The sequence below is a fragment of the Mustela lutreola genome, chromosome 17 (assembly GCF_030435805.1).
Source record: "Mustela lutreola isolate mMusLut2 chromosome 17, mMusLut2.pri, whole genome shotgun sequence".
Classification (NCBI taxonomy): domain Eukaryota; kingdom Metazoa; phylum Chordata; class Mammalia; order Carnivora; family Mustelidae; genus Mustela; species Mustela lutreola.
Window position 1 is genome coordinate 4,669,833 of NC_081306.1, and position 21,677 is coordinate 4,691,509.

At 42.1% G+C, this 21,677-nt stretch overlaps 2 protein-coding genes across 6 annotated transcripts in view; one reads left to right on the forward strand and one right to left on the reverse strand.

Annotated features, from left to right (window-relative positions):
* The window catches only part of METTL9 (methyltransferase 9, His-X-His N1(pi)-histidine), a 48,871-nt gene extending 27,459 nt beyond the window's left edge, over positions 1-21,412 (forward strand). For 2 of the 3 annotated variants that reach the window (XM_059155734.1, XM_059155732.1), the window contains exon 5: positions 20,706-21,412. In XM_059155734.1, coding sequence (XP_059011717.1) covers positions 20,706-20,911 — 206 coding nt within the window. In that variant the 3' untranslated portion in view covers positions 20,912-21,412. The remainder of the gene's footprint in view (positions 1-20,705) is intronic. The other variant, XM_059155733.1, reaches the window with a different exon arrangement.
* IGSF6 (immunoglobulin superfamily member 6) lies at positions 1,679-18,614 on the reverse strand. Of its 3 annotated transcripts, XM_059155736.1 has the most exons (7): positions 18,439-18,608; positions 14,271-14,630; positions 11,534-11,637; positions 10,815-10,862; positions 10,368-10,448; positions 8,912-8,986; positions 1,679-1,957 (listed from the first exon to the last, which is right to left on the reverse strand). In XM_059155736.1, exons 1-6 carry the CDS (start codon positions 18,539-18,541, stop codon positions 8,930-8,932), a joined length of 753 nt encoding a protein of 250 aa, XP_059011719.1. In that variant the 5' UTR covers positions 18,542-18,608; the 3' UTR covers positions 1,679-1,957; positions 8,912-8,929. The 3 variants fall into 3 exon arrangements, with proteins under 3 accessions (XP_059011719.1, XP_059011718.1, XP_059011720.1); XM_059155735.1 differs by lacking the exon at positions 1,679-1,957 and having other exon boundaries at positions 7,956-8,986; positions 18,439-18,597; XM_059155737.1 differs by lacking the exons at positions 1,679-1,957; positions 10,815-10,862 and having other exon boundaries at positions 7,956-8,986; positions 18,439-18,614.
* Positions 21,413-21,677: the final 265 nt, after the last annotated feature.

Below are 21,677 nucleotides of genomic sequence, written 5' to 3' on the forward strand. Positions count from 1 at the left end.
TTGTCCTTAATTTTTCTCCCCTCGGGTCATAGTCCCTTCAGATTAAATGCTTGCTTTAACATTTACCAAGTGATTTTAGATTTATGTTGATGATGGGGGAAATGGAAAATTCTTTAGACGTAAGAGGGTGGGAAGAGCTCAGGTAGACCTGATAGTCCCTCCCCCATCTGACTTCTTCATTTTTACATTCCTGGTGTAGAATCCCTTGTCATGGTAAAGAAGACATTGCTTTAAGTTGTGTGTGTGTGTGTGTGTGTGTGTGTACGTGTGTGTACTCCAGTGAAAACCCTAGTAAATGTCCTTGATAATTCAGCAACCTGACCTTTTTTCAGTGCTGTTCCCTGTGTAATTAAGTCCCCACTCCATCTCTGCATTGCAATCACTAGTCATCAGGTTGTACGGTCCCAGTTTTCTGTGTCCTGTTGGGCAACCACATGATAGAATGTTAGTGCTATTTCCTGGCATAGCAGGAGGTGGAAGAGCCGGGGAAGAAACATCAATCTAACCATGAGTTTTATTTCCTTGTGTTGCTCACACTAAAAATTGAGAGGAAATTCAGCTGGACAAGGCCTGAAAACAAGCTCCTTGATTGTGGGCACATAGCACAGAGTTGCCTGTTGAGTCCAAGGAGTCTGACATGTGACACATAGCAAACCTGAGACAAAAAGCTTTGTTGCTGTGGGTGACCTTTAGTGAACTATAAATTTTGCAGATTGCTCTACAGCACTCTATTATTGCTTCCTTTTTCTAAGTCACTAATTAGATCCTGATGATTTCCATGTGACACGGTGTGAGGACTATGAACTGCAAAGTGACCTTGCCGTGTGAGTTCATGAATACTGGGCTGTTTTAAGAATATCAGAGTGTGCTTGGCATACTTGGCTCAATCTATTTTTTAACAAAAACCGAATTGTAGATGCAATGATTTTCTGTGATTTTTTTGACTTGTCTTTAAGTCAAACCACAGCAATTTTGTTACTTAGGTTAATTTGGAAAAGAAATGTAAAATGTGCCTTTCTAATTCCAATTTCAGTTTATTTGGTTTACTGACCCAGTTTTGGTTAGGGGTTATTAAATGTTTAATTTTTAAAAAACTGTAATTTTTATAAAAAATGCAATTCATGGTTAAAAGAGTTCAAGCAGTTAGCAAGAGGGTATACATGAAAATTTTCTCATTCATCCCAGTTCCATAGTCTTGTTCGGGTCTCTTGAATATTCTTAAGATAGTCTCTGTAAATATAACTCTTTGTGCACGTGAAAAAATTGATTAATTAAATCCCATTGTAAATCCTTTGGTTGCCTTTTTCCACTTCAGTGTATCTAGAAAACTACTCCTTACCAGCACATATGTACTTACATCATCATCTGGATATAAGCAGTGGTATGCTGGAGCTGGTTTTACTGGCTCTTGAGAGCTGATTATTATTATTTTTTTAAATAAACATATAATGTATTTTTATCCCCAGGGGTACATGTCTGTGAATTGCCAGGTTTACACACTTCACAGCACTCACCCTCCCCAATGTCCATAACCCCACCCCCCTTCTCCCAACTCCCCCTCCCCCCAGCAACCCTCAGTCTGTTTTTTGAGATTGAGTCTTTTATGGTTTGTCTCCCTCCCAGTCCCATCTTCTTTCATTTTTTCTTTTCCTACCCCCCAACCCCCCCACATTGCATCTCCACTTCTTCATATCAGGGAGATCATATGATAGTTGTCTTTGAGAGCTGATTATTATATTGTTGTGAAGTTAGTGAAATAGTCATTGAACAGGACTGTTATTGAAACTAACCATTGTTGGGGCGCCTGGGTGGCTCAGTGGGTTAAGGCCTCTGTCTTCGACTCAGGTCATGATCCCCAGGGTCGTGGGATCGAGCCCCACATCGGGCTTTCTGCTCAGCGGGGAGCCTGCTTCCTCCTCTCTCTGGGCCTGCTTCTCTGCCTGCTTGTGATCTCCGTCTGTCAAATAAATAAATAAAATCTTTAAAAAAAAAAAAAAAAGAAAAAGAAACTAACCATTGTCTGGTCAGTGGTGGGAGCACTTAAATCTTGAAAATTGGCAAACACCATAGCCTTTCTCCTCTCCAGGGTGGTTGGTAAACATTTACCAGCACACCACTGGATATATAACTTTACTTGAGGAAGCCACTGTTTATGTACTTTTAGGTACCAGCAGTTTGCTTTATAAATAATAGTGGAAGGAACACACTCTTAGCAGGTCTTTGTACATGTGTAAGTATGGATCAGGTTGCTTTCTGCTTTAAGGAACAGAAGGAGCAGGGTGCCTGGGTGGTCAGCCAATACTTTGTTTCGGCTCAGGTCCTGATCTCAGAGTCTTTTTTTTTTTTTTTTTTTTTTTTTTTTTTTTTTTTTTTTTTTTTTCTGATCTCAGAGTCTTGATATTAAGCCCCGTGTTGGGCTCCACGCCTAGCATAGAGTCTCTTAAGACTCTCCCTCCTTCTGTCTTTGCCCCCCTCCCAACCCTCCTCACTCTGTCTCCCTCTCTTTAAAAATGAAGAGTTTATTTTAGGAAAGCAATTCTATGGTTGGATTAATTCTGCTATACAGCTCTTCTGTTCAAGTTCAAAACCTGCTTTCTTTTCTTCATATTCAGTGTATTGGCATTCCTTTTAGAATTACAAAATGGCTAATGTAGTGCCAAGTGTCATGTGTAGGCACGACAAAATCTTGGAGAGAGGGGCACCTGGGTGGCTTCGGCAATTAACCTCCTGACTCTTGATTTCCACTCAGGTCATGATCTCAAGTTTGGAGCCATGTCGGGCTCTACACTGCGTGTGGAGCCTGCTTAAGATTCTCCCTCTGTCCTTTCCCATTGTACCCCCCCGCCCCCCGGAACAAAAATCTTGAAGAGAGAGGACCATTTGCACCCATACATATATATATATATATATTTTTTTTTTTAAATAAGTGAGAGAAACCTTCCCCAGAAATCTCCCCATCACTTTAGGGCCCATTGTCAAGGGCAGGGGCATGTGTTCCTGCCCAGCAGCAACTGGTGAGGGGTCGTGACACACTGGGTCTGGAAGAGAGTCCTCTGCCCTGCGCGCATTTACAGTGTTGGATGGAGCTTACAGTGAAGGTGGAAGGGAGTTGGTGCTCTTATGCCACAGAATATCTTCATTCATTTAAAAGTATTTACTGAGTGCCTAGATGCTGGGGATACAGCAAGTGGAAAACACACAGATACCCTTGCCCTCATGGAGCTTCGTTCTAGAACGGAAACAAACGGCATGCTGTTGGTGATGAATGTTACAGAGAAAGTGAACTGTAAAAGCAGGAAAGGGACATCTGGAATTGGGGATGGGTTTGGGTGCTTTATTTTTATTTTTATTATTTATTTATTTTTAAAAGATTTTATTTGTTTATTTGAGACAGAGCGAGCGAGAGAACACAAGCTGGGGGGAGCGGTCAAGAGAGAGTGAGACCCAAACTCCCCGCTGAGCAGGGAGCCTGACGATGTGGGGCTCACTCCAAGACTCTGGGGTCATGACCTGAGTGAGCCACAGGCAGAGCCACCCAGGCACCCCCTGGTTTTTAACTTTTAAATTTTATGCCCAGCTTTTGGGAAATTGACAAATAAAAATTAAATGTATTTAAAGTATGCAGAATGATGATTAATATGCATACATGTTGTGAATTACTGCTGCGGTCTAATGCATTCATCACCTCGCATAGTTACCCTTTTTGTGTGTGTGATAGCACTTAAGATCTTTTTTTTTTTTTTTTAGCAAACTTCAGACGTGCAGTATAGGGTTCCTTACTATAGTCTTCATACTGTACGTCAGATCCCCAGAACTTGCTGTCACTGAAGTGTGTGCCCTTTGACCAGCGTCTCCTTATTCGCCCCAGCCTCGAGCCCCCAGCAGCCACTGTTCTACTGTCTGGTTCTGCGAGTTTGACTTGTTTAGATTCCACATGTCAGTGGGATCAGCAGTATTTATCTTTCTGTGTCTGGCTTGTTTGACTTACCATAATGTCCTCCAGTTTCATCTGTGTTGTAGCAAATGGCTCTTTCATCTTAGTTTAGAATGAATGGTAGGTGTATATACACAAGCAATTGATTTTTTTGTGTCTGTACTAATTTTGTAATCTTTTACATTTTTCAATTATTTTAGTGTCTCCAGTAGTTTCTGTATTGATTCTCTTGCGTTTCCCTGATACATCTACACATGGTTTTGCTACTTACTTTCCATATTTAGACCTTTTTGTCCAAGTGAAATGGTAGTTAATTCCAGAAAATGTTTTTTAAAATGGTAGACATTTTTATCTTATTTTTTACTTTAATGAGAATATTTCTACTTTATTAATATGATGCTGTCTTTTGGCTTGAGATTGCTGTTGTTTGGCTTGAAACCATCTTCTTCTAAATCTTGTTTCATTAAGAGCTTAAAAAGTGGGGCGCCTGGGTGGTTCAGTGGGTTAAAGCCTCTGCTTTCAGCTCGGGTCATGATCCTAGGGTCCTGGGATCGAGCCCCGCATCGGGCTCTCTGCTCGGTGGGGAGCCTGCTTCCTCCTCTCTCTCTGCCTGCCTCTCTGCCTACTTGTGATCTCTCTCTGTCGAATAAATAAAATCTTAAAAAAAAAAAAAAAAAAAGCTTAAAAAGTCAGGAATCAAAAAAAAAAAAAAAAAAAGTCAGGAATCGCTGTTGAATTTTGTTACCTGTATATTCAACATCAACGGAGGTAGTCATTGTTTCTTCTTCTTTGACTTGTTAAATTATTAGTATGTGTATACTGTATATCCACCCTTGCATTTCCGGGCTTAGATGGGATAGTCTTCTTGTAATGCACTGCCAGATTGTATTTATAAAAATTATAAATGAATAGGTTAGCAAAATATTGATGACTAATGATTGATTTATATCTCATCTTTTATTTTTTGGAGGGTGTTATCTTTGTCATGTTTTGGTATCAGTATTCTGCTGGCTTTGTAAAAAAATAATTTGGAAGTTTTTCCTCCATGCTCTGGAACACTTTAAATTGCATGTGGTTCTCTGTTCTTGGAAAGTTTGGTAGAATTCTCCTGTGAAACTGTGAATTTGGTAGAATTCTCCTGTGAAATTCTCCTGCAAGGCTGGTGCCTGTTGAGAAGTAGCCTTTGGCAACTTTCTTACTTTCTTATAGGGCCATTGTTCCAGTTAAATTAGGCATATTTAGTTTTAAAACTCCCATTATGAGTCTAAAGAGAAATAAGCAAGACTGGTAAGACTGTTGCATGGAAAGAGCTTGGGCTCTGAGGCCCTGTTTGAAACATGGGCCTCTAGTTAAGGTTTGTGTTTCATCTCTAAGAGTGGTGCTAATCCTTACCTCAAGGTTCGTCCTGAGTATTTTTTTTTTAAAGGTTTTATTTATTTATTTGACAGACAGAGATCACAAGTAGGCAGAGAGGCAGGCAGAGAGAGAGGAAGGGAAGCAGGCTCCACGCTGAGCAGAGAGCCTGGGACCCCAAGATCATGACCCGAGCCGAAGGCAGTGGCTTAACCCACTGAGCCACCCAGGCGCCCCTCGTCCTGAGTATTAAAGAGTCTAATGTATAGGAGAGTGCCCTACCGTGTCTGTCTCAGTGTTGATAATTTAATACGTGTTAGATTTAGGTCATGCCATTCTGTCCTTTTACTTTGATTTTGTTTGTGGCTTTATTAATCCTATGTTCACAGTACTTCAGTATTGAAATATTTGAAATATGTGTCCTTCAGGTCTGAGACCTCACTCTTCTCACAGTAACTATCATAATTTGATGACTTCATTAGACATTGCAACTTTGTCTCAAAGTGTACACTGCCCATTGGTTAGTGTGACTTGATTCCACAGAACCTTCACTCTTTGCCTGTGATCTAGGGGTCCCTGATTCACTCAGGTCTGATGTAGCAGAGAAGAGGAAATTACTTACTCTGAAAATCCTGCTAACCTTGGGGCGCCTGGGTGGCTCAGTGGGTTAAAGCCTCTGCCTTCGGCTCAGGTCATATCCCAGGGTCCTGGGATCGAGCCCTGCATCGAGCCCTGCATGGGGCTCTCTGCTCGACAGGGAGCCTGCTTCCTCCTGTCTCTCTGCCTGCCTCTCTGCCTACTTGTGATCTCTTTCTGTCAAATAAAAAAATAAAATCTTAAAAAAAAAAAGTCCTGCTCACCTCTTTCAGTATGTGGTTTAAGTGCCCTTGTCTAGAGGGTGGGGTGTGTAGTAGACACCAGAACCACATCTTTCTGGTTTCCCTCCTGTTGGGAATTGTTTCAGTATTATTCTCTTCTCATTGTCATGGGAAACTCAAATCTAAACAGAAAGCTGTAGTTTAATTTTTTCCAATGAAAATTCTAGATGCTCAGCTAAAAGGACAGTTACTGCCAAGGATTCAACCAACATTGCTTACAGTGAGGACGAGGGCTGATGGCCAGGGAATGGAGTGTGCTTCATCTCTCAGTTGACATGCTGAAAAAATGTTTTTCTGTAGAAACAGTGTTCATGTGTATTCATATAAAGGTATTGGAGAGCCTAGTTTTTACCGGCAGTGCTAGGCCGGTGGATACAAAGATAATGAAAAACTTGCTTTTAGTCTTAAGATACTTGCAGAATCATACAGAAGACAGATATAAGCAGACAATGGCAGGATAGTCTGATAAGAAATATGACAAGTACTGTGGGTATAGAGAAGGGAGGACCCATTCACTTCTAGGGGAGGTCATAGAAGGTTTCCTTAAGAGGTGGCATTTGAGCTGTGTTTGTGTCTGAGAAGCTTTTCCCCGGCAGAGGGCACAACATAGGCAAGACCCTGAGAGTGTAAACAAGGTGGGGTTAGGGAAGGACAAGGTCATTGTGACCCCAAGAGCCGCATGAAAGAAGCACTTCTGACTGGGTAATAGTCCGGCACCCAATAGATGTTGTTTTCCAGATGGATAAATAAAAGAAGGCATATTAATACACACATCAGTACTGATCTGTATGATCTCAGGGAATGTCACTGCTTTCCCAAAGGAAAGTATATCCCAGTTTCAGTTTGATCAGTGATCTTGGGTTTGATCAGTGATCTTGGGTTTGATCAGTGATCTTGGGAACACCGTCCTTGTTGCGTTGGGTAAGGCTTATTCTAAATCAAATACTAATTTATCTCAGGGATTTTATCGGCTAGTTAAGTTACACCAAGAACAGTGTATTTTCAGCCCTGGGAGTACCAAAGTGTAATGACTCCCAGAAATGAAAAGTAAATGATCTAATCTAACACTTTCCATTCACCTGGGTAGTTAGTGCTTACTTTTTTTTGGCCATCTAGTATAGAAATTCATTTATTTCATCCAAGCCAGCAGTCTCAGAATAGAGCTGTATACCCAGAGAACACAAGACCGTTGACTTTGAATTATAGGAAGAAACATGAACATTTCTCTTTCTATGACTTTTTAAGCCAATTGTTTAATTTCTACTTTTGTGTGTCAGTTACACATATATGCATATATGCACATGTATGCACATACATATATACACATACACTATACCCAGCACACACGAATGCACCACATAGGCACTCACACAAATAAAAGGAGTTGACATGCTGCCCCCCTTCCCGTTTTTTCTGAGCACATGTAATAACACATGTTACTACTGCCATCACTGCCAGACATGTTCACAGGGATCTTAAAATATTTTAAAATTCTGCTTGGGTTTTAAACATAGAATTTACCTCATTTATTTATTTATTTTTTAAAAGATTTTATTTACTTATTTGACAGAGAGAGACACAATGAGAAAGGCAACAGAAGCAGGCTTCCCCGCCAAGCAGGGAGCCCAATATGGGGCTCGATCCCAGGACCCTGGGATCATGACCCTGAGCTGAAGGCAGAAGGTTAATGACAGAGTCACCCAGGCACAGCCCCCCTCCCCGCACCAAATTCACCTCATTTAATAGGAGGTGTCTTAATTTAATAAAAAAAAATTTTAATGAAATAAAAATAGGTTGTAGTTAATTTTTAATAATGAATGCACACTTGTGGGTACTTTAAATACATTTTTACAATGAGGTAGCTTTCAAAGAACAATCCATAGTATGTTTTCTCACTGAGCTGGTGATGATTCCATAGACATCCTTGCTGGCCTCACCTCTTAGCTGACATTCCCCTCCTAAGTCCATTAAAAATCAATATTGTAAAGGCACAGGCAAGCACGGTGCCTTGCCCACTGCTTCCCTGGTGCTGTTGTTTAGCACAACACTGACATCTAGAGTTGGCTGGGGCGTCTGTGTTCTGAGGTTCTGAGGTTGTCTGTTTAACCTCCTGTGTCAGATCCTCTCTATTTTAGCTATCCTATTCTTACTCTGTTTTTTCACTTTTTGCTGGTAGCATGACGTAAGTCCTTTTGCATACGCAGGCAGGAAAATGTGCACTCGACTGTTGCCCGGTGGCAATGCCAGAAGAACAGTATTCACTCCAAGGTACTTTGCAAGATGGTTTTTCGTCTTCCCTTTTTTTTTTTTTTAAACTCAAATTTTGGCACTTCCCTTTCTTCTTCCCCGCCTTCTATCTTAGTCTCCTGGGCCCATCACTTCTCAACCATAAAGGCAATTCTTGCACCCAAGGCAGAAACACGGGATGTGACGTCTGATTTTCAGGGTAGCAGTCCTCATGTACCTCACATGTCAAATGACACATATATAGGAATATGTTAGGAAAATGGCAGTTTTTAAAATGTTAGACTACTCAGAATTCTGGCAAGTTAGGAAAGTATTTTTCAGTTGTATTTGGTAGGGTTTTAGTATCTTGGTAATTACTGTTAGTGATAATTTCCTTGTACATCTTTCCTTGTAGAGAATTGTTTTTTCCATTGACCTTTGATCGTTTTTTTAAAGCCCTGATGGGCGTATGTCCATTAAAAGTGCCATAACTTCTGGATTTGGATTTTCAGTGACTTACTTGAAAATCAAAGCATTTCTATGGTCTTTCATAGTTGGAAAGCACTCTTCTGTTTTCGTAAGCGTTGCCTTTCTCCTGCAATAGTAAATGACAAGCCATATTTAAGGCTATATAACCAGTGATGCCCCATGGCAAGCAACATATTAATTAACATGCCCTCTTGCATTATGGGTCCTAAGCAGCCTCCAGTAATCTTAATGGTGCAGTTACTGTTCTTTTTGCATTTAGAGTAAGATGTGGGCACTGCAAATTACTTTTCTCTTCTTTTCTTAGAGCATTTTTCTATTATTATATTTTAATAAGTATATTAAGATTCCATTCATTGCATTTTTGTTGTCTATATTGTTGTTGAAACAAAGGATTATTTGGCCTGCAGTGTTTTCAGTCTGGGATTTGCTCTCTCTAGCCTCACAGTGCAAAATAACATGGGCCTCTGTGCTCTGTTGAAAATTAGTTTTCTTGTTGAGATGCTGCTGGGAGAGTCCTGGGTTACATAATAGTACTTACTTCTAGACTTGTCTTCAAGACACTTATCTTTGTATGTTTGCAGAAAAAGATGCTCTGGCCTCAGTAAGGAAAGAGTGAACAGGCATCTTTAATTATGCAGAGTGCTATCTTAGGTGAGGAGACCTTTTCTTTGTGTATGTATATACACGCTGAACTATGAAATGACTCCAGAAACGACACTCTTTCCCGGATGAAGATCCTTTTTAAAAGTTGGATTAAAAAAGAAGAAGACCTCATATCAGACACTTGTAACGCTTGCCCTCTTGGCAGCTATTTAAGAAAAATCCTTAGTTGTGTATACGTTCATTATATTGTATACATTTTAATTTAAATCTGAGCAGCCCGATTGTGCATGACGGGAACTTTAGTATCTGTTCCACTAGCACTAAAACAGCATCTTGTTTGGAAAACCTGTTATATAGGACTTTAAAGAGACACTGTCAGGTATGTTACAGATAATGTGAATGCATTCTTCCTGCCACTGTAACCCCAAAGACTGAGAAAGACTTGATTTTTATTTTAATTAGTTACTCTTTTCTGCTGTGAATTTAATTCTGCCATAGTAGCAATAAGTGATGTGTTCTGTATAACGTGACCCGCAGTTGTTTGCAGCATTTCCTTACTGCCCACTACTGCATGCAAGGTACTGTGCAAGGATCTTTTAATCCACAAAAGCATCCTTGTCTGAATTGAAAATGTTGCCTCTATGCAATGTGTTTCTGAAAGATTCCATGTTGCTAAGATGCCAGTGTGGTCTCTATTTAATATTGTTTCAGATGTCCTTTGTTATGTATCGAAACAGGTTCTATATAAAAATGCATTCTGTGTGAAAGTCTCTTTCAGACTCCTCTAGAGGAAAACATGATGACTGATGGCTCGCTGGTGGCTTAGCTTTTCCAGTCAACATGCTTTGTGTCTGCATTACGTCTCCTTGATATTTTACACTTACAGGTTGCTGTCTTCTTTCCACGTGTCTCTTACTATATAGTTCTTGAGCAATTTCCTGAAAAATACGCCGGGCGCTCTTCTTCTGTAAACAGAAATGAGAACAAAACGCCTGTCTCTCTTAGGACTAGAAGAGTGATTATTGCATACACATCTGAGCTTTGTCTTTCTTTACTGCCACCAGTCAGAGTGATGGCCTGCCCCCACCCCCCAGCACATCTACACTCACCATTAACTTGTAGTCTGAGTATGTTCGGTAGGGTTAGTGGCTCAGAATGATCACATTTAAATCATAGTTTACCACTTGAGATTATCCTTGAGTTTCTCAGTAATAAGAAATGGTATCTATGGTTGAAAGTTACCATGATGTTCTCTGTAATTTTTTCATTATTTTAGGTTTGAAATCATTACAACTAGCCACCGTTTAAAAGATACAAGCGTTGGGCTGTACCTTTTGTGAATCTTCGGTTTCTTTGTTTCTTAAAGAGTTAGATTTTGACTGTCAAGAAAAAAGGAAAGTCTTATAAGACATTTTATGTACTCAAAACCGTTGTGGCAGATATCTTCTACCATATTAAGGTTAAACTAATTCAACATTTAAATGATATACAGTAAGAGTTAATGTCTATGTAATTTCTGAGATGCTTTTATTATATTAATAAAATAACAATTCATATTGATGTTGATTCTAGGCTGTGTCATGATCCTAATATAGCATATATGTACCCCCTCTTATAGCCTATGAACAGCCAGAAGATACTCCTTCCCAAGAACTTTAGGCCTTTTACAGATATTTTAAGGCAGCTTCTCATCTCTTTGTTAACCCCTTTTTGCTCTTAAAGGCTGTTCATAGGCCTTTTATAGTTAACAGTAATGCTTCCCAGTGGAAAGATCGCATATAAGATAGTTATAGAGAAGGATTTCTTACTCTCATATGACTGGTTTTAAAGAGAAAGCATTGCAAGTTTTGTACTCTGGTTAGTAAAACTTTCAGTGATGAGAAGTTACACTTCTGTAGACCGTTCCTGCAGGTGGTGTTTCCTCAGATGTAGAGGAGGTTGTTAACTAGGTGAGCTGTTTCTGAGGCTCACATGTGGAGAGATGGAAGTTATTTCCTTAGGATAATATTCCAGGCTATAGGGACATCTAGTGCAAGGAAATTGGACTTACTTTGGAGAGGATTATGAAGATCACGAGTGCACCAATAATGTAGATAGAGAGCAGTGATAGGATGGCTACCAGGAGGCTGTGTAGTCTGTGTAGTTCCTTCATTTCTTTGTTAATTACAAAAACAGAAAGAGCCACAGTCATTATTGAAACATATTATTGCAAATACATGCGTGAAATGCAACCGGAACTCGAGTATTAGAGGCGATATGTGAGCTGCTCTGCTTGGCTAGGCATTTGTCTGTTTATTTATTTTTAAAAAGATTTTATTTATTTATTTGACAGACAGAGGTCACAAGTAGGCAGAGAAGCAGGCAGAGAGAGAGATGGGGAAGCAGGCTCCCTGCTGAGCAGAGAGCCTGATGCGGGACTCGATCCCAGGACCCTGAGATCATGACCTGAGCCGAAGGCAGAGGCTTTAACCCACTGAGCCACCCAGGCGCCCCTTGGCTAGTCATTTAAAAATTTATTCAGGGTCTCCTGATTCAGAAGACCCTCAAGGATGTGATAGAACTGAAACCCATTCATCATTTCTCTAAATATACTAAATATACTAAAATTGTTACTTCTTTTGAAAACTAAAAAAAAAAAAAAATTCAATTCAATTAATTACTTGCCATAATACTAAGAATCATTTTTTATAAAACATTATTTGAAGTTAGATAAACATTTTAGGACAGTTTGTGCAAGGGCATTTAAAATTCCTTTGGTAGAAATAGTGTACAAGGATCACCAACAGTCTGTTCATGGAGTTAGGATATTTTTGCCATGTGTTTGTGAATGCTGGCATTTATAACTTTGAACTGTTTCGTATACATAGCTGAATAGTGCATTCCGTACAAGGAGCTGAGAAGCCCCTATGTTGAGAATCTCAGGGCCTACTACACCCTTAAATGACAAGCACTGTTAAACGTGTGCCTTCTTTTCTAATAAAGTTTTGGAAGTAGAATTATTGAATCTATATTCACATTCTGAATTTCTCCCTCCTTGCAGCAAGTGTCCCATGCTCTTGGTGGGGATAGAGCAGCATGTGTTGTCTTCAATTACCTGATTATTTGAAGCACAAAATATAATTAGAAATGTAATTATTATCTGAACAATCTGTACTATCCAGCGAAATAGCCCATAGATATTCATCCTGTGAACTCAGTTTGTACAGCGTACATTTTTGTAACAGATTAACCACCTCTGTAAAATTTTTTTTAAAAGTTTCAAGTGCTAGGGGCGCCTGGGTGGCTCAGTGAGTTAAGCCTCTGCCTTCTGCTCAGGTCATGATCTCAGGGTCCTGGGATCGAGCCCCTCATCGGGCTCTCTGCTCAGTGAGGAGCCTGCTTCCCTCTTTCTCTCTGCCTGCCTCTCTGCCTACTTGTGATCTCTGTCTGTCAAATAAATAAATCTTTAAAAAAAAGTTTCAAGTGCTAAATTTGGAGCCCTGTCGAAGAGGCAGGAAATCGCTCTTAGTTATACTTCCATTTCTGTTCTTAGAGAAGAATCTGTCTTCACATGAACTTGCAGTTTTGAGACCTTTCATCTCTTTACAGACTATTTTTAGTTTTGGCTGACTTTTTTTGTAGACTAATACAAGTCTCCAAAGTTGTTGTATATTTGTTCTAATATCTGTAGCTGACATTTATTTAAGCATACTTGCTATAAGCCAGGCATCCTCAAAAGTGTTTTATGTGTATTAACTCACTTATAATTTATCTTACAGGTGAGGGTAAACTAAGGCTAAATAACAAAGCGGTACCAAAAACCCAAGCAGGAATTAAAATACAGGATGATCTCGGGTCCCTAAAGTCCTGTTTTGAAATGGTAGCGCTGTTTGATTGTGAGTTAGTGTTTTGATGATGTCAGTGTTCATCATACCAGAGTCCTTTTTAACAGAAGAGATCCAAACAAGTCGAGTAGCATTTCCTGTCTCTTCCTTTCCCCAGAACCCTGTGAAGCTTTTTTCTTGAAATTTCTTTCTTTTCTTTTTTTTAAAGATTTTTAAAATTTATTTGACAGACAGAGATCACAAGTAGGCAGAGAGGCAGGCCAAGCAGAGAGCCCAATGAGGGACTCGATCCCAGATCCCAGGACCCCGAGATCATGACCTGAGCCGAAGGCAGAGGCTTAATCCACTGAGCCTCCCAGGCGCCCCCCCCCCGAAATTCCTTAATTTCTTGATTTGTAGGATGTAGCTGGGTTCAATATCCTCACTTGAATGAGGAAATTGTCATAGGTTATAGCAGATCTCAAGAAGTTGTGTCATACATCCCTTTCTGTTCTGGCCATGCAGAATGGGTGGGTTCAGAGGTCCCCCAGTGGCTTCTCGTCAAATTTATATTTATTCTCCATACTGCCTTTTTTTTCTTCCTGGATCCAATTTATTGGTCACTTACGCTTTATTCTAGATGGTGCAATGCCAGCCCAGTTCCTGAACAAGCTGCTCACTAATCATCCCAAGTTTCCCTTTGGACTTGACACATTACCAGTCACTGTCCTTCACAAAAGGAGGACCTGTTGGCCAGCCTGCACTAGTAGAGTCTGGACACAGAGTGAGAGAGAGCCCTGACTTTGTGTCTGTGGCGGCTGGGAGATGGGATTGGAATAGTGCTCCCACCCCGACGTCCTGTCCGCTGGTGTCAGACCACGCCCTTCGCTGGCCAGGGTATTGAGTTAGTGCATCTGTTTCTTCATCCCTGCATTTAAGTGATGTAATCATTTAAAGGGCTGGGCAAAGCCTCAGCTGACAGACCTCTTACGACCAGTGTGGTCCCTTCTCCGGTCCGCTTAGCTCCTGGTTGCTTTGACGTGGGGAAGGCGATTCCACAGATGTAGACGGCGCTGTCGTTCAGAGCCACCCTGTTTATAGTGAGGGAGACTTCTCCCTCTGTCAGGGCTTCCTTCACTGTGAATTTGCCTGCATCGCCAGTGCATCCGTCCGAGCATAGGTTCTCAGGCTGGTCCGCACCATAGCGAAACCACAGGCTTTTGGGTTGCCCTGAAATGCACCCGTTGTAGGAGAAGGAACACTGAATGGTCACGGCCCCTTGAGTGTGGGCCACTTCGAGGTAAGGCCGTTGCTGGACAAGGACCGTACAGTCATGCGCAGCGCCTGTGGGAGGAAGCACACGAGCCACGTTTAGTGGGCTTCTCGCTTCCCTTGCCTGTGCTTCTATTTTAAGCACATTGTGGGGCTAGGGAATTCCAGATTCCTTTCGTTTTCTTCCGCCTTCCTCAGCACAGACAAGACTACCCTCGTACGACAGCAGTGCCCTCACTTTTCCTGACTCTTCACACTCGCTGACCTTACCCTGCTGTTGGCTGTGCTGATTCCTTGAGGGGGCAGCAGATCTGGAGTCAGGAATTTGGGGTCCCCGCGATGACTCTTGGTGTCCTGACAAGCTTTCCTTTGATCTCTGAGCGTGCTTCCTCATCTATACCCCTGGCCTCGCAGGAGCGCTGTGGTCAGTGTGGAAATGGATATCGAAGCACCTCATGCAAGTGTCCCTGCTGACTGAGCTCATGAGGTGAGGGATTTTTTTTTTTTTTCTTTTTTTGCCTTGTGGGGGGTTGTGATTGCTAGGAATTCACGGCAGGTCACAATTATCCCTTTGTAAGCCTGGTTGTCCCTATGGGAGACATAAAAGACTAGGTCCACACCTGGGGAAATACAGCCCTGGCTTAGCCTCCAGCATATTTGGTTACCAAGCAGAGGCCTAATGAGTTAGCCATGCCACCGTAAGCAGATCTGATTTCTTCCCGGCACCAGCATCCTGCTTTGTAGTCCCTTGTAGCTTCTGTCTTGTTTGATGAACAGTGTTGTGATAAAGAGCACAGACTCGAGTTCGGGTCCCAGCCCCATGGTCGGTAGTGAAGAGGTGATGTATATGCAGCGTGGAGTTAGTGGGAGGTTTCGGCGAGGCAGCTGATGCCTGAGGAATACTTACTCGCCTGAACCTTAGTAAGAACTTAATAAAAGGTAGCTATTTCTGCTGCTGCCCTGCCTCCACGTCTCCTGTCCCATGATGTCATGGGCCCATTTTAGGGATAATTGTGGGCGTCTCAGCGGGTGTTAGCAGGCCCGGGACAAGATACCCCGTCCGGTGCTCTCTCTGTTGCGTGATTTATCCAAGTTATGCTGGCTGGACCTTGACCTTCTAACCTCAGGTCCCTGAAGTGGAAAGCACTGTAGTGTTTCCGAGGGGGAAACTGCCCTGAACCCTTTTTGGGGTAAGGGAAGGTTTATGTAAAATCATATTGGTTGAGACAAATTGGAATTTATGCAAGTTTTTAGTTTGACTTCTGCCTGGTTATGTGTTCCAAATGGTCTTATTTGTCTGAGTTTGTCCTTGGCTCCTGTAAATAAAACTGTAAAGTAATCCAAGTGGTCTAATGCTTGAATTTCAGAAAGGATTTTTGTTTTGTTTTGTTCTTTGACTTAATGATTTTTTTTCAGTCTTCATTCAGAACAGAAGAGAAATTAAAAATAGAATGATGGCATTTGTGATGCAAATATATTCTGGCCACATTTTAATTTTAGTATATGTACAGTCTGAGATGAGCCAGAAGTGTTTTAGTGACCTGATAAATACAGACCAGAAGACAGGGTAAGGTCACCTGGAGAAGGACTAGCAGGCTCCTCACTCACCTGCTGCTGAGGGATTGGACTCACTCCTGAGTCCAGTAATTACAGCCTTACGTCTCCTACTCAGGGGCCGCCCCCTTAGCAGCACGAACACTTTGCACGTTATAATGATCAGTATATAACGGGGGTTTCAAATGCCTGCCAAGATCCAACAGCTGCCAGCGGCATCTCAGTTGGGGTCCTTCTTCACATACAGTCTTAAAGGGAAGCTGACTTTTAAAAAATTTTGGAGAACTAAAGTCCCGGGGAAGAAGAAATATTTGCAACTTTGGAGTTTCATGTCTCCACTCATTTCCGACTTCTGCACTGTTCGCACTGAGTGTGGGAGAAGAGCCCGCACCAGTTTCCTTTGAGAGCCCTGACCAGTGAGGAAATGGCCGCCCCTCCCCCACACCGGTGACACAGCGTCTTCGCCAAAGAGAGAAGTTTGGATAATGGGCCACACCAAGCCTAGTCCTGCCAGAATTTCTGTTTCAGGATTCTTATATCCTAGAGGATTCTTTTTATTCCCGCCCCCGCCCCCCCCCCCCCCATGCAGGACCCTCTGAAAAGTTTGAAAGTATATCTTCTTAGGAATAAAGAAGATCGCTTTGGCCACCCGGTGGCTCAGTCGTTAACCGTCTGACTCTTGATTCTCTCTCCCCTCCCCTGAGTCTCTCTACTGCCCCCTTTGAAAAAAATAACTTTATTGTGATCCAAGCTGGAAAATAAGTAGAAAACTGATTTTTGACACTTCACATGGAGAATTTCAAGCATGCACAGAAGCAGCAGGCTCACACAGTGAACTGTCTCCGGCTTGTCCCAGTCTTGTCTTGCTTCAACCCCCCAAACAACGCTCCTCCACCCCCCCCAACCTGCTCCTTCACTCCCACGTGGTTTTAGGGTAAATCTCAGATAATTCTCTCTTCACATCTGTCAGAGTATATCTTGAAAAGGTAAGGATTCTACTTTAAAATAATACTAATGAAAATAGTTTATAAAAGTCATTTATATGGATTAGGAAAAAAAATAGAGTATTACTGAAATCACCCATAGTCTTTATCCCAAAATAACCATTGTTAACATTTTTTATATATTTCTTTACAGATGAGAAAAAAAAATTTTTTTTTTTAAAGATTTCTTGTTTATTTGACAGAGAGAGAGAGCACAAGTAAGAGCAGCAGGCAGAGAGAGAGGGAAGCAAGCTCTCCGCTGAGCAGAGAGCCGACGCGGGGCTCAATCCCAGGACCCTGAGATCACGACCTAAGCCAAAGGCAGAGGCTTAACCCACTGAGCCACTCAGGCACCCTGAGATAAAAATAATTTGAAGAGCTTTTGCTACCTTTCCTGTTCTGTGGTGTGGACTTTGTGAGCAACTCTGAGATTATTAGCTTTATTACAACTGTGATGAGATGGATTAAAACTGCTCTCTCCTTAATAGAGAAAAAAGTCAATAGAGGCAGAATTTTAAAAATTTATCTAGGGGCGCCATGTCATGATCCTAGAGTCCCGGGATCGAGTCCCACATCAGGAGCCCTTCTCGGCAGAGTCTGCTTCCCCCTCTGACCTCTCCCCTCTCATTCTCTCTCTTTCTCTCTCTCGAATAAATAAAATCTTTAAAAATACATATATATCTAGTATGGGATGGTTATGCTCTGTGGAAGGATCATGGCAGCTTTTTTTTTTTTTTAAATGACAGGTTCTTTTTAATTTACAGAAATCTGGCTTTTCAGATACCTTATTCCTTTTTTTTTTTTAAGGTTTTATTTATTTATTTGACACACAGAGATCACATGTAGGCAGAGAGGCAGGCAGAGAGAGGAGGAAGGCAGGCTCCCTGCTGAGCAGAGAGCCTGATGGCAGGGCCCCATCCCAGGACCTTGAGATCATGACCTGAGCCGAAGGCAGAGGCTTTAACCCACTGAGCCACCTAGGCGCCCCAGGACACCTTATTCTTTGAAAATGTTCAGTAATTATTGTGTATGCCCGTCATGTGCAATGCACATTTGCCTCTGTGGACACGACATTGTTGATGACTAGCACATGTAATTTTAAGAACCTTTCCACCCCTTTGTTTGGTGAGGTGCTCTTCTCTAAATCAGCAAGGGAAATTGTCAAGGTTAATCTGAAACTTCTTCTCAGCTGTTCTGTTACTACCTATTTGTCTTGGGGTTAAAGAACACTTCCATAGCATTAGACATTTAAAAATTAATCTGCAGGGGCTTTAAATAGAAATGCATTAGGTGAGGAGTAGGGATTGGTTAGATAAAATGGAGGAGGAAAGAAAGAAACTTACCGACATAAAAGAGAATCAGGCCAATTTCCAGGCTGAGAATGATCCTGCCTCCCGTCACGGTCTCCATCTCGGGTGTGTGCATGCGATGGTGGGCACTGGGCATTTGAAGAGAGTTGGCTCTTTTTTTCCCTGCGTCTTTAGAAAAGAAGAACTGAATAGAGGAACTCTTATTAAGGAACCATAACCTGAAACTTTTTTGAAATTGTGTAAAAGATTGTTTGTAACTCAGTTTCACCACTTAGAGTTGAGATTTTAGTCTAGAGCACATTCCTGAATGTTCATATGATAAATTTTTTCTTGGACTTGTAGATTTTTTTTTCCAGATTTTATTTATTTATTTGACAGAGAGAGAGAGATCACAAGTAGGCAGAGAGGCAGGCAGAGAGAGGAGGAAGCAGGCTCCCTGCTGATCAGAGAGCCCAATGCGGGGCTCGATCCCAGGACCCTGAGATCATGACCTCAGCCAAAGGCAGAGGCTTTAACCCGCTGAGCCACCCAGGCGCCCCAACTTGTAGATGTTTTGAGGGAGATTTTGACTTCCACTTTCCATTCCCAGGAAAGAGTATTGTTTGACAGGCAATTGGTACTTTAAATTTCCGGGGTAGTTTGGTTGATGATCCTGGGGATCTACTATGTGCTCAGTGCTGGGCCGGTAACACTGGAAAGTTGGAAGAAGTAGAAGGAGTGTCTATGTATACGGAGAAGAGAAAAATTAGTGAATAGTACACTGTGGCACAGTGAGGAAACATGGAGGTGATATTAACTAGTTGTATGTCAGCTTTGTGTAACCCCTTGTTAATGTGTTGTTGAAACCAAGTGTGGACCCACCGTTGAGGTTCCTTCCTACCCCCTCTCCTGCCCCACAGAGGCCTCATCAGTTGGGTTTTTCCCTGGAAGCAGCAGAAATGGACTCGAGCCGACTTCAGTGAGAGGGGGCTGATTGAAAGGATTCAGGGGTAGCTCACACAGTCACAGGAGGACTGGAGAACCCTGTGGGGTCTACAGCAAAGACAGATGCCTCAGATTATGCTGCAAAACTGATCTGAAGGGTGTACCGCTGCTGCCCAGCACTAGGGACCGTGGCACAGGTCACACTCAGCTGTTCACACGACCTGATGCCGCCCCAGCTGCAGTTGCATGGACACTGCTCTGCCCCCCGGGGAAGGAGCCCATGTCCCACTTCTCTGGGTCACTTGCTCTTCATTCCATGTCTCAGGCGAGTGTGTCTGAGCTTGGGTCATGCGCCAGTGCCTGCCTTCGCTGCAGGAACCCCGGGCTTTGTCTCCCACAAGACTCCAGGAAGAGGGTTCAGGTGCTGGGCCACAAGAAGAGTGAAAAGTCTTTCCCTTGTAGTGAATGTGTTCTTGGGACCTGTTGATCATGTATTTTCTCACAGAAAGCTACCGTCTGTCTGAAGTTAGTAATACTTTTAATATGTGTGCATTTTTTTTTAACAGCATAGGACCTAAAACCACGCCAGAATTGACATATACCATTATCTTTGTGTCCATATGTCTGTAGCCAATGCTTGGTGTGAACTTGAAGGCCTGGAGACCTTATCCAGGCACCCCTACCCCTGCTCCACAGGCATCTGACACTCATGGGCTTGGAAATGATGGATACAGACTTCAGTCACTAGTCCAAGAAATGCTAGGCTGATCCAGTCATTCTCCATCTCTACCTCTCTCTGGTCTTGGAGCTTAACTTGTATAAAATTGTTATGAAAAGTTAGGGAGTAGATCCCATCACCTTCCCTTGAAAAATACACCGATGATCTGTCTTTATAAATAAAACTTCTATTAGTCCGTTTTCAGCCTGTCTCGTTAGTACATTCACTACATTACGGGTGTATTTCTTGCATTTATCCCTAAACCTCCTTTCACATTTTGTGGGTAACTCTCTGCTTCCGTATTTGTGTGTTGTATGCAGAGTTCTCCAGAATCATAAACACTTACAACCCAATTGGTCTCCTGGAGTCAGAGACTCCAGGAGAGTCTCTGTCAGAGAATGTAAAAGTGTGGGCTTTGGATCCACATAAACCCAGGGTTACATTTCTGCTCTTCACTTGCAAGCTTGGACAAGTCCCTCGGCCCTCTGGGTTCATACTTCGTCTCTGCCCTCCTCCTCAGGAGGCGTCAGGGAGCTGAGTCATCGAAGCACCCCGTGCTGGGCACATACCAGGCCCCTGGCAAATGTTCTTCCTCCTTTCTCTCTTTGAATACCTTCATCTGTTCAAGAATTTAACTTAATGTTTCTATTTGTTTTAGTAGGTGGCAAGTGGGAGAAACCATCAGAAATTTTAGAAATCAAGGGACAGAACTGGGAAGAACAAGTGAATAGTCTGCCGGAAGTTTTCAGAAAAGCTGGTTTTGTTATCGAAGCTTTCACCAGATTACCATACCTGTGTGAAGGCGACATGTACAATGACTACTACGTTCTGGACGACGCTGTCTTTGTTCTCAAACCCGTATAGACACGTGGAGGCCCAAGTCTTCAGAGCCCACCCCGAGAATGTACACTCCAGAAGAGGGTCTGCGTTTGTGATTACGTGAAAGGGGGGACCTTTGGGGACCGCCATTCTAAATATCATGTAGGAATTTAAAAAGCCAAAATACTAATTATTTCTTTGTAGTGTGTAAAAGGAATGTTTCTAAAAAAACAAAACCCAACTCTTTGAGGATTTTTATCAACTCTTTACTCAGTATACAGGTCACACTCCCAAGTACGGAAGATATTTTTTATACTTCATTACAGTAGGGACTCATTCCCAGTCAAAGCAATAGTCACGACGTCACATGGAACCAATAAATATGGATTGTTTTTAATAAAGTGAAGACTGGCAATAAAGCTGTCCGTTCAGTTGCAAATATTTGGTTATAAAAGGTATAGCCACTGATATTCTTTCATGTTTAGAAATTCTTTCTGTTATTCAAAAAATGTTTTTAATCATGCTAATAAACTTTTTTGGAGATGACTCTGGCATCATGTTTGAGTTAATATAAGGCTCCCCTAGGATCTTTTATTGCTTTGGCTTCAGGGGTGCCCAAATAGTAGCATTATGTGAAAAGTGCAGTTAGGACTGTGTGATAAAGGCTTCCCACCGGGTGGGAGCCGGGGGAATATTGCAAACTGTGGTGAGCACTGAACTAGGCAGTCTAGACGAACCCTTAGGAAGAACAACTTCATTCAGATCTAGTCCTTCAGGGACCACACCCCAGTCCCCATTTCAAGTTGGCTTT